This window comes from Phalaenopsis equestris, unplaced genomic scaffold (assembly GCF_001263595.1).
Source record: "Phalaenopsis equestris unplaced genomic scaffold, ASM126359v1 Scaffold000800, whole genome shotgun sequence".
Taxonomy (NCBI): Eukaryota; Viridiplantae; Streptophyta; class Magnoliopsida; order Asparagales; family Orchidaceae; genus Phalaenopsis; species Phalaenopsis equestris.
Window position 1 is genome coordinate 1,117,006 of NW_018165240.1, and position 13,058 is coordinate 1,130,063.

Sequence of the window (13,058 nt, forward strand, 5' to 3'; positions counted from 1 at the left end):
CTTTGCACTTGTGTTGGGAGCAAGGTTTTTAAGCTATCATTTCTTCTTTATATTTTATCTTTAGTTAAGATGTTATTAGGGACTATGAAGACTATAAAATTTTCATTATTGGTAAGACATGTGTTTACAACTATTTTGTATATAAGAATAAATAAAGTTGCCTAAGATTATTATTCTTACTATTTTACACTTTGACAGACAACACCTATGCAAATCATAACGAACGATTACAGTTGTTTGTCTGGAATTTAAGTTTATGTCTTATATATTATCTCGAATTTCACTATGTTTGGAAGTCATATGAGCTGTGAAACCATATAGTTGATTTACATGCAAGTGATGAAAGAGTTCATAATGTATAATCCAAGCCTCCATTAATAATTATATCTTTACTTTTAATTTATTTTTTTTCCTAATACATAAGAATTGCCAAAAAGCATTGACATTCTTATTGTGAAAAATTTTGTATTAAATTTATTTTTGAAAATTTTTTTAGTTAATCAATGTATAATAGTTCAAAATAAAAATATTAATGCAAACTATTTTTTTTAACAAAATTATTATTTTAATTTTATTTTAAAAAATTATTATTATAATATTTTTTTTATTTTAACGAGCTAATTACGAGCTGAACAAGAACACAAATAAGTAAATTGAGCTGAATACGAACACATTATTCACGAGTTATTTCAAACACGAGCCGAGCTTAAGCTTGATCAGACTTGGCTCGTTTACAGTCCTAATTCCCAACACATTATGTAGCCAAGTGTCAAAATAATTTTTGACTATTTATATGAGGGCATTTTGGTACTGAAGTTCATACAAGTGTCAAAATAATCCTCACACTTTTTTTATATCATGACGGAAAAAATCCTCCCAATAAAGAACAAATAAACCTCAATTTTAAAATAATTGATGTCTATTTTGACACTTCTATAAAATCTGTAACTAAAACGACCCCATGTAAATAACCAAGACTATTTTGGCATTTTAGTCTTTTATAACCTTGAAAGGAGTAAAGGAAGATTAACATAAATACTACTCATTTCCAATCTTTTTATACATCTACAACATAAATTTAAATTTTTACATATATGCCACAACAACAAAAATATATCACTTTTTTTTTAGATATTTAAATGATATGTATGCCAAGTTCGATTGGTACATATATAAAAATCGGGTGGTATGTATATTATATCTTAAATTTAAAATAATTGCAAATTATTTTGACGCTTCTATAAACTCTATGATTAAAATGATCTGATATAAATAGTCGAGATTATTCTCGCACTGGACTCTTATATAACCTTAAGAAAATAAAGAAAGATTTACATAAATACCCCTCAATTCTTTATATGCTTACATATCTAAAATACAAGCTAAACTTCAACTTTGACATACATGCCACATGGAAAGATACTTTTTCCCTCCTTTTCAAGTTATAGTAGTGAATGATATGCATGTAAAGTTTGATATGTATATATACAGAAATTGGGTGGTATGTATGAGTATGCAAATGCCCCTAAAATAAACTCATTAACATTCAATCTCACTCTCCAATTATCCAAATTGTGTCGCGTACCTCGGTCCGTTGGTTGGCATCCTTGAGGTAAGACCCCACTGTCACCCAATAAAAATCAATCTCACCCTTAAAAGCTGTATGAAAGTGGGCCCACTTTAAAAATTTATAAATTTTTAAAAATGATGTTAATTACGTGGCACAAAATGATTGGGTGGCGTAGGTACGGGTTCCGTACAGAATAAGCGCTCCATGTCGGGGGCTCGAATCCTCTCTGGCACATTTGGCCTTAAGGAGGTGGTACTCAAATTGTTAGGCACATTAAGAATGACTGGATACTCGTATAACTTTATACATTAGTTTTTCAAAACAGGAGACCCTGAGGTAACCATATAAATAAAAGCGATGAAACTGCTCACCTTGGATGTACACCCACTTCGCTTCAGTGCTCCAAATTTGTACAGATCTGTAAGGTTTTTATGCCATTATTTCTTATTTATATTTTGTATTTAGTTTAGATGTTATTAGAAGCTATGATAATTACCAAAAATTTCATTATTGGTATGGCATATGTGTTTGCAACCATTTTGAAGATGAGAATAAATGAAGTTGCCTAAGCCTATTTTTCTTACCATTTTACACTTTGGAAGACAACACCTATGCAAACCATAATGGAGGGTTATAATGGTTTTTGTTTAGAATTTAAATTAATATCTTGTATACTAACTCCAATTTCACTATGTTTTGAAGTCGTATAAACTGTGCAACCGTATAGTTAATTTACATGAAAGTGATGAAATGAGTTCATAATGTATAATCCAAGCCTCAATTAATAATTGCATTTTTTTACTTCTAATCTATTTTTGTTTCTAATTTGCTACTTTTTTTTCTAATACATAAGAATTGCAGTTACAAAATCATTATCGACTCATTATCATTTACTAATCACTACTTATTGGATCATTAAACATAAAGATCGAGGCATAAATACAAGTCACAATTTAAATTTAATATATTTTTTTTGAATTTTTAGGTGAACATAAATAACAAGTGTATATGTAACAGTGCAATTTTATAAATGTAAACTCACTTTAATCAATGTTTTTTTTAAGTTAATCAATGTTTTATAACTCAAAATTTAAAAAAAAATGATGCAAACTATTTTTTTAACAAAATTATTATTTTAATTTTATTTTAAAAAATAATAATTATAATATTTTTTTAATCTAATGAGTCAATTTTGAGTTAAACACAAGCACGAATAATAAAATCAAGCATAAAACAAACACACTTTCTACGAGTTATTTTAAACAAGCCAATTTTGAACGAGCAGAACACGAGCCCAGCCCTAGTTCGGTTAGGCTTGGCTAGTTTACAGCCCTAATTCCCAACACATTATATAACCAAGGGCCAAAATAATTTTCGAGTATTTATATGGAAGTGTTTTAGTACTAGAATTTATATGAGTGTTAAAATAGTCCTCATCTTTATATTGGGACAAAAAAAATGCCCATAAAGAACAATTAAACCTCAATTTTAAAGTAATTAATGACTATTTTTACACTCCTATAGACTATATAACTAAAATGACCCATGTAAATAGCCTATTTTAGCACTTTAGTCTTTTATAAACTTAAAAAGAGTAAAGGAAGATTAACATAAATACCACTCATTTCCAATCTATTTTACATATATGCCACAACTAAAAATATATCATCCTTTTTTTTAGATAGTAAATGTATGTATGCCAAGTTTGATTGGTACATATACATAAATTGGGTGGTAAGAACATTATTATATCTTAAATTTAAAATACTTCTAAATTATTTTGACACTTCTAAAAACTCTAGGACTAAAATGATCTGATAGTCAAGATTATAGGCAAGATTATTCTGCCACTTGACTCTTATATAACCTTAAGAAAATAAAGAAAGATTTACATAAATACCACTCAAATCTTTATATATTTACATATCTAAAATACAAGCTAAACTTCAACTTTGACATACACTCTACATGGAAAGATACTTTTCACCATTTTTTTTTAAAGTTATAATAGTGAATGATATGCATGTAAAGTTTGATATGTAAATATAGAGAAATTGGGTTGTATGTACATACATGCAAATGCCCCAAAAATAAACTCATCCATAATTAACATTCAATCTCTCACTCTCCAATTATCCAAATTGTGTCACGTACCTTGGCCTGTTGGTTGGCATCCTCGGAGTAAGATCTCTAAGGTCAGGGGTTCGAGCCCCCTCTGGCACAGTTGGCCTTAAAAGAGGTGGTACTCGAATTATTAGGCAGATTAGAAATAACTTGAGGCTCGTATAATAGCTAGCCTCTAGCCATTCCATAAAAATAAAAAAATATCCAAATTTCTGGAAATATATATATATGATTTGTTTTCATTAAATAAAAAAAAAACACAGTTTATACATTAGTTTTCAAGACAGATTCTGAGGTAACATATACATAACAGTGATGAAACTGCTCACCTGGAATGTACACCCACTTTGCTTCAGTGCTCCAAATTTGTACAGATCTGTAAGGATCATATAGACCACATATCCCAAATTTTGAAAATTGGGGGGGCTTTCTGCAATACTAATTTGTTACAGCCAATTTGAAGAGATTGGTTTATTTGCAATAGGATTTGAGGAATTTTCTGGAGCTTTCGATAATGAGCGATATTGGAGCTTGACGCTCTCAGCATTATCCAATGTCTTCACAACATACCTGAGAAGTTGCATGAAAATTCTTCAGGGCAATTACATAGAGACCACCCGAAACTTCCTATTTACAAATTCTCAATAGTTTGACCGTGACACGTGTAAATACAACGGTTCCGTGGTTCAAAAAACAACACCAGGACGGTTAATTTGTAAATATCAATGTTTCGTGCGGTCTGTGTGTAATTATCCAAACTACTTTTTGTTCTTTTTACTTTTTTTCCCAGGTACTTTTTTAGTTTTGATTTAGCTGACTTAATTGCTTGTTAATAGACAATAGGGACATTTACATACATACCGCCCAATTCCTACGTATTTACATATTCAATCACTAAACTTTACTTTTAACATTTATACCACCCAAATCTTTCAAATCAAATAAAAAATACAACTTTTTATGCATAGATAAGGACATAGGAGTTAGATATGCAAATATATGAGAATTGAGTGGTATGTATGTAAATCTTCTTTCTCATCATTCGAAAAATAAAAAAAGGATTGATTGTTAGATGTGTAAATACATAGAATTATGAGGTGTTGAGCAAAAACAGATGAAGATGGACAGTTGAATCTAAATTTAGATCAGTCATGCTATGCAGTTTATCGTGCTGATTCTACTATATTTTCCACTACAGGTGTATGAGGTAAATAAATTAATTATAAGGATGTAAAATAAGAAAATAAATAAAGGGAGCAATTACAGACAGACCACTCGTAAAGTGCTATTTACAAATCAACCATCCTCTTTCGTCTATTTTTCAAATTCCCACTCAACTATCAAAAGTCACGGTAAAACCCCAACCCATATCTTTCATTTTTATCAAATTCTCATCATCTGGGGGTTAATTTGTAAATATCAATGTTTCGGGTGGTCTTTATGAGATGTCCCAAAAATGAAATGAACTGACAACTAACCATCCATTTAGGCATTGTGTAGTCACAACTGCCAACCTTCCAACAAATCGCTGAGGCGTTCTCTTGTTTCCCTGAAAATATTTAATTCAGCAGAGAATTGAGAGCTGGGACTATTGAGAAGTTCTGGACATACCTTTATAATAACCCGGTCTGACACATTAAATGGAAACTGAACGCCTCTACTTCGTGAATCCATGGAAGGTTGATCATCATAATTATATTTATCCTGCAAAATAGAAATTGCAAATGGAATAAAGGAAGTTTTGCACAAGATAATACGAGAAAAAGTGAAGGTTTACATACATACCACTGCATTCCTATGTATTTATATATCTAAAACCTAATGACGGCCATTTTGATGTGATAAGAAAGATTTGGGTTGGCATTAGTGTAAAAAAGAGTAAATTTTAGGTGTTATATATGTAAATATGTAGGAATTGTGGGGTATGCATGTAAATGGCCCTGAAAATGAATAAAAAATACAATTTAGAACTGATGGAAACAGCTTACCTGTTCAAATCTGTCCCTTCTTCGTTTCGACAATCTTAAGGAATGCGACTCTTCCTCCCTAAGGAATGCCTGAACCGCCGCACGAAGGGCTACACAAGCACGAAAAATTACAACTAAAAGTTTTGCAATAAGATGTAAAATGTACGGCAGAAATGATTCTCGCGAAAATATGATTAAGGCATATTAAGAAAACAAATAGTGCAATAGATACAGCATGAACTCGATTGCATCGATTTCTACAATCATCATCATAGACACAAGACTATTGAATTCTGATATGAGCGTAGCTAAACACCTCATAAAAAGAGCTGGATAACAAGAAAAGAACATGTTGAAGATAAGAGTTTGTTGTGCTTATTTGGGGTAAATTGGGTTGCACCATTTTCGGGGTCCAAATGTCCACACCCCTTATTGCATTAATTTTTTGATTTTATATAAATAATTTTTTTCTATATAATATATATAAGTGATCATTACATATAAATCTCTAGGGATCTCTGACTATCCTCTTTTATCTTGTTCTGACATTGGTATATGATTAATATTATTTATGGCACATTATTAATATACATAAGCGATCGTTACAATAGACCTATAGGGATCTCTGGCTATTCTTTTTTTCTTATTCCGACATCGTTATATAATTAATATTATCTCTTGCACATTATCCTCTGATGATGTTGCATTTCACCTTTTATTACTTGCGCACTCGCGGGTCACATCCCTGCCAATACGATCAACCCTTGTGAGAGTTTGTCTCAAGACCAATTCATCCTCGAAGCAAGTTGTATCTTCACTGGTAGGATTGATCTGATATTACATAGCGATTTCGGGATGTACTATCAAATAGACTCCTTGAACTTAACCTATGGAGGGGAACATCGTTTAGTAATCTAACCTCAATAGCTCATACACCGTAGCTCATACCCGACAAGTCGTTGATCTTGGATCAAAGAATCAGACTGAAAAACCCGAAAAGCCTGTCTTGATGCCTCGTAATCCTATTATGATCATATTTTGGCCATACAATGACAACCAATAGGATCCCAACTATTTGAGATTATGAATCCTGCTCCATTACAAACAACAAAAGTGCATTAACTCTACCGCAAAGTTTCGAATAAGTAATGGTGAAGCCCTTCACATTGAGATGTATAAAATTTATACCTTTACTTTTAAAAGTAAAGACAAATAAATGTTGCCATTGCGTTGCTGTTCGGATGGGCTTTGTCCTCCTTAGCGTCTAACTCGCAAATGATTTAGAACTCATTTATCCTCTATAATATTGAATTAGAAGTCATTTCCAAATTTACTTCATCCCTTAATTTGAACTAATTTATAGAGGGTATCATAATATCCTCAAAGATGATAGGGGTGGAATCTTTGTGTGATGTTCTTTTTTATTGGTCCATTACCGTGACCCCTATCTCTTCGCGATCCACCTTCATTCCCGCAGAGGCCAGAAACCCCGCAATGCGACGCATTGACAGTGGGGTGGGGTAGATCGTGATTCCGCATGCAAAGAATGGAGGTGGATCACGAACTATTGCGATCCAGAGTGGGCTGCTTCACCCGTCTTTTCTGAGAAGGGGTTTTTTTTTTGGATTCTTCTTGCCTTCCTTGGGGGGTGCTTATAAATTGTTTTCCTGTGTGTGAAAAGTCAGTTCTAATGGAGTTGTCATCTAATCTCCTGCGCGGAGCTTCTCCAGGTAGTGCTTCGGTCGTATTCTGCTCCGAGGTGTTGTAAGCTTCCAATCTCCTTCGCTTCTTCTCATCGACCCCCTTTTCCTACCTCTCCCCTAGTTGCCTACCGCCCCCGTACGCCTCCACCGCTCTATTGCCACTCATACATCCCATATAACCTTGCTGCCCTACCTACCTAAAACCAACCAAACACCATCATAACTACTCAAACAACTCCCCGACATCTCTCATCATGCCCTACCAACCTGTCGATGCCACAACCGCCTTCGGACATCTTTCTACCTCACTAACCGGGGCATTCATCTATTATTGTATTTCCTTTATATTCGAGTCGTGTTGCAGTTACATTAAAAAAAAAAAAAGATTGTATTCCACTGTTCTTCGTACTAGTTCTGATATCATAACCACCTACAATTCAAGGGATAGGCGAGCTCTCCCAAACCCTAAATCCTAAAACTCCAAACAAAAATAACAAACTTGCCCAACCCTAAACATAATAAGACTATTTATACCAAAAAATAATAATAATACATGACTAAACTACTCTTCTAGTCTTACGTCTAAAATAAATTTATAAATTAATTGGCGGGCTTGTCATGGCGAAAAGTGTCGTCGATATCGATCTAACATTACTCCTCTCTCAATAAAACACCTTATCCTCAATATGGAAAAGAGGAAACTGTTGAAGTCTTACAGCTCCTACATGACGTCAAAATCTACTAACCCTTTTCATTTAATCAATACTTCTTTCTCATATGTCAATTCCTGACACACCCATTTTAGCTTCCAGTGGCTCCAGGAGAACTTCCATATCCTCAATCAAAGAAGAGGGTAGTGAAGAAGACGACACATTATCACCAATAGCGCATCTTAGTTGAGATGCATGGAAAATTGGATGAAGTGTCGACGAAAGAGAAAATTTTAGACGATAAGCAACCTCACCACTGTGCGATGTGATCTCATAAGTCCCAAAATAGTGTGAGCATAACTTCTCATTATTGCAACTGATCAATGTCTTCTGTTAATAGGGCCGAAATTTAAATACACCATATCTCCTATTGCACATCCCTTTGATATCCATCGGCTTGTTTCTTATTAAGTTGTTGTGCTTTCAATAAATGTTTCTTCAATTTCGCCAGCATCTGTTCTCTCTCTTCTAAGTATTGATTCATCAGAAACATCAACGTAGTACTAAGTTCATAATGCACCAAGTGAGGTGGATCAAGAACATACAAAATTTTAAAAGGGGTGGTCAAAGAAGTTGTATATAATGAATTGTACCAATACTATGCCCAAGGTATACATTTCACCCACTGCTTGGGTGTGTCGAATACAAAGCAACACAAATAGGTCTCCAAGCTCTAATTAACAATTTTTGTCTATTTGTGAGTCTGCAAGTGATATGTTGTATTTTTCTTCAATATGATCTCTTGCATTCTAAACAGCTCCCTCAAGAAATAACTCAAGAATACATTGCCTCGATGTTACACTATCGATTCAAGGATCCCATGCAAACGAACAACCTCCAGTATAAAATCCATGACGATAGAAACAACACAGTAGAGACGACAGAGGTATAAAATGTGCATATACTTGCTCAACCAATTCACCACCACGAAGATGATTGTAAATCCTTTAGACCGAGGTAAAACTTCAATAAAATCCATCGTCACCTCCTCCCACATCTTTTCTGGTAACGCTAGAGTTTGTAGCAACCCCCCAAGTGCTAAGGCCGTGTACTTGTGTTGTTGACACACATCAAACCTTGAAATCATATCATGTCCTCTACATCTTTCTCATTCCCACTCAATATAATTATATCGGTATCCTCTGATATGTTTTGAGCATGCCCAAACGCCCCCATATAATGTTGCCATGAAACTCATGTAATAACTTTGTTATGTTCCTTGAATTACAGGGTATTACATAGTGTTCTTGGTTAAGTAATCATTGGCTAACCATGATAGCTACTCTCTCCACTCGCTAAAGCTAACCGGATCTTGCTCAATTTTTCATCTGCCAATTTATCTTTGCCTTAGAACCTCCCAATCTAAAACCAAAGGAACTGACAATGCCAACAATTGAGGTTCCTTCACCCGTCGTGATAAGGCACCAGTAATTGAATTCTAGGGTATTACATAGTGTTCTTGGTCAACTAATCATTGGCTAACCATGATAGCTACTCTCTCCATTCGCTAAAGTTGGTCGAATCTTGCTCAATTTTTCATCTGCCAATTTATCCTGCCTTAGAACCTCTCAATCTAAAACCAAAGGAACTGACAATGCCAACAATTGAGGTTCTTTCACCTGCCGTGATAAGGCATCAATAATCTTATTCTCTAATCCCGAACGATACTGAATCTCGACTTCATACCCCAGTAGCTTAGTAGCCACCTCTGATATTCCTTAGTCACCATTCGTTGTTCTAAAAGAAATTTAGGTGTGTTGATTTATGTGTATTGTAAAACACATTTTCGACAAATAAGATCGTCATTTTTGAATGGCAATCACAATTGTCGTGAGCTCCCACCCATAAACTGATTTCAGTCTGGCCCTCGTTAAAACTTAACTGAAGTAAGCGATGGGTCGTTGACACCGCATGAGAACTACTCCAAACCCATAGCCTGAAGCATCCACGTCTACAATGAATGGTTGGTCGAAATCAAGTAATGTCAGCACTGGCACGCTCTTCATAGCCTTCTTTAACTTCTCAAAAGCCTGGGTCGCCGCTTCCCCCCACTAGAAGTCTTCAGTTGCTCTGTCAACAACCACGCGATCAAATATAACCCTCCACAAACTTCTGACATTATCATGTGATTCCCAAAAATTCTTTCATTAAAGGTTTAAGGTAATGGCCAATTCAACATAGTCGTCTCCTTGGATGAACCCGTTGACGCTCCTGCAACCAACACCACAATTCCTAATTATTCCACATTTGAATGGGCAAATAAACACTTCTTTAAGTTAGTATCGAGTTGATGCTCACTAAGTACTGTCAACATATTCTTCAAATGATCAATATTGTCTTCCAAGGAATGGTTGCACACTGAGATATCGTCGAAGAACACTAACACAAACTTTCGGAGGAAAAATTGAAATCCCTTATTCATTAGGGGCTGAAATGTAGTCGGTGTGTTAGTGAGTTGAATTGACTGATGGTATTCTAACTTCAAGTCAATCTTGAAGAATATCATAAACTCAAACAACTCGTCCAATATCTCATCAATCACCTGAATGAGAAATTAGTCAGGTACTATTTTCTTATTCATCGCTCAATAATCCACATAGAAACACCAATTCACATTATTCTTTTAATCTATTTCACTAGCAATACTAGGCTAGAGAAATGCCTCACACTAGGTTGTATGAATCCGACCTCTAACGTCTCTCAATCTCATCCTTTTGTACTTGTGGATAGTGGTTGGGACGTAACTGATGGGAGAAGCCCCCGGTCTCAAGCTTATGTTTGTGTTCCCTCCAGAGCGATAATCCATGTGGTCATTGAAAAAATTATGTATATTGTTGGAGTTGTTGAAACGGTGTTGGAATATCTAGTAACTCCACATATTGCGTCTCTTCCATGCTATGCGACTCAATAAAAAATCCCAATCTTGCATCTTGCATTGTCCTCATCATGTTCTTGAGAGCCAACAAAGCCTTACATAAGTTACGGGTAACCCTGAAGCAACGCTATCTTGACTCCCTCCTGGAACTCCACTGTTATGGGTTTTCAATTAATCTTAGTCTCCCCTAAAGATTGAAACCATTTCATACCAAATATTACATCAATGCTAACTTGGATATTTTGCAACGTCAAAATCACCCCCATACAAACTCCTCCCCTCTTTTCCACACATCCCGTTCTCATCATGCCTCTCAGATTTCATGTGTCACACATCTTAAGCCCCAATTGCTTTACTGCCCGAGTAAAGATGAAATTATGAGTGACCCCACTATCTACCAACACCGCTACGTCTTGCTCCCTGATCTGTCCACTGAGTTTCAAAGTATGGTTCGACATTAATCCCACAACTAAGTTCAATGAGAATTCTGCTACATCCAGGTGAGGGTGTTCCTCCTCTTCTAACACCACCTTTATTTCTTTTTCATTTATCTTATCGCCTTACACTGAGAGACCTCGTAAAGTCCAATCCTTGCAACGGCGTCCTGGAGCGAAATTCTCGTCACATTAAAAACATAACTCTTTGGCTCACTTGTCCTAAATCTCCTTCTTTCTAAAGTGTTTGAATGTCAACCCTGGTTGTGACCCGTTATTCTTGTCCCATAGAGCCTCCTTCTGAAATCCCATTGTTTGCATTTTAGGTATCGTCGTGGTTGTAATATTGCAATCTGGCGCTCCACTTGTGTAGCTCCTATTAACTCGTTTCATTGCATTTTCTTTTTATCTTCGACCCGCTGCACTAAATCCATAGCTTCCCCAATACTTGCGGTCCCGATAGACGAAGTGATGCTTGAATCTCTGGCTTCCTTTCATGAAGCTTCCTTCCAACACTGCATTTGACATCCTTCTCAAACGCCCGACATACGAAGTGATGCTTGAATCTCTAGTTTCAAACCTTTCATGAAACTTCCTTCCAGAACTTAATCTCGCATCCTTCTCAAATGACCAGATAGCATCCAAAATTTCTCCCATTACGCCACGACAAACCCTTCCTAGCCAATACAAAAAATTGCTTATTGTTCTGAAACATTTTAACAATAGATCCTTGAATTCTACCCAAGTTCTGATTGGGTGACGTTCTCACCATTGATGTCACACTAGCGCCTTCACTTCCAAACATAGGGCCGCCGCAATTAATTTTTCTTCATCTGTCAACCCATTAATAAGGAATCTCTCAATGCGATGAACCCAACTATAGGCATCCTCTCCTTCAAAGAAACACATCTCCAGCTTCCTTATACATGAGTCTCATCCTCAATTCCCTCAGCCAAAGTTCTTTCCCCCATCACGCACGGGTGGGGTTCCCATCCTCAACCCACATTGATTTCCCTTCTACTAAAACTCTGGCGCGCCCCATAATCAGTTTTCCCGTCCCATAAGCTCCAAAATCACCTTCTGCCCGGAAGGTTGTTGCAACCAAAGGTACTGGTGCGGTTGGATGAATCCCTCGATAGGGGTCCACCCACCCTAGTTCTCAGTTTAAGGGTGAAATCCTTCAAATTGATCTTCCCCTACCCTGAATCGTCCACCATCTCATTTTGACTGTTACGTATCGTTCCAGCCATCTGAATGTCGTGCCCTTGCTTCCAAGTGTTGCTTCCCAATCCGTCACCATATCATGCCACTCTAGATCCACTTTAGGCAGCATTGTTGTAATGATGTTGTATTAATTCTTCTGATTGTTGTCGCTCGTGTCCGTTCTAGAAGTCGTTTGATCCTACTGCAAATGACAGAGGGTTTGTATGAGCAATCACAATCTTCTTTATCCTTTCTTTTAGGGCTATGAACCTCTCCTCCAACCTCTCCCAATTGCCAAGAAATGCTCCTCAATTTCATATCTGATTTGGCTTACCTCTTCCACAATTCTTCCTCCAAAGCATCCACCTTTTTGGTTTTCAATACTTTTGGAAAGTTTTGAAACTCCCTTATGCTGCAACCTCGTCTGATTCCTCGGCTATCTTGACAGTGAGGAACTCCGCACCCGGTTCAG

At 35.8% G+C, this 13,058-nt stretch overlaps 1 protein-coding gene across 2 annotated transcripts in view; it reads right to left on the bottom strand.

The window, feature by feature from the left end:
* Positions 1 to 3,657: 3,657 nt before the first annotated feature.
* LOC110031287 (U-box domain-containing protein 62-like) overlaps positions 3,658 to 13,058 on the bottom strand; it is a 46,407-nt gene continuing 37,006 nt past the window's right edge. Inside the window, exons 5-9 of one of the 2 annotated variants that reach the window (XR_002294724.1) lie at positions 5,683 to 5,771; positions 5,306 to 5,398; positions 5,173 to 5,243; positions 4,024 to 4,264; positions 3,658 to 3,799 (exon numbers count right to left, since the gene is read on the bottom strand). Coding sequence is in view for 1 of the 2 variants with exons in the window: in XM_020734414.1 (XP_020590073.1) it covers positions 4,141 to 4,264; positions 5,173 to 5,243; positions 5,306 to 5,398; positions 5,683 to 5,771 (377 nt within the window). In the remaining variant the exon portion in view is untranslated. Of the gene's footprint in view, positions 3,800 to 3,903; positions 4,265 to 5,172; positions 5,244 to 5,305; positions 5,399 to 5,682; positions 5,772 to 13,058 lie in introns of those variants that run through there. The other variant, XM_020734414.1, reaches the window with a different exon arrangement.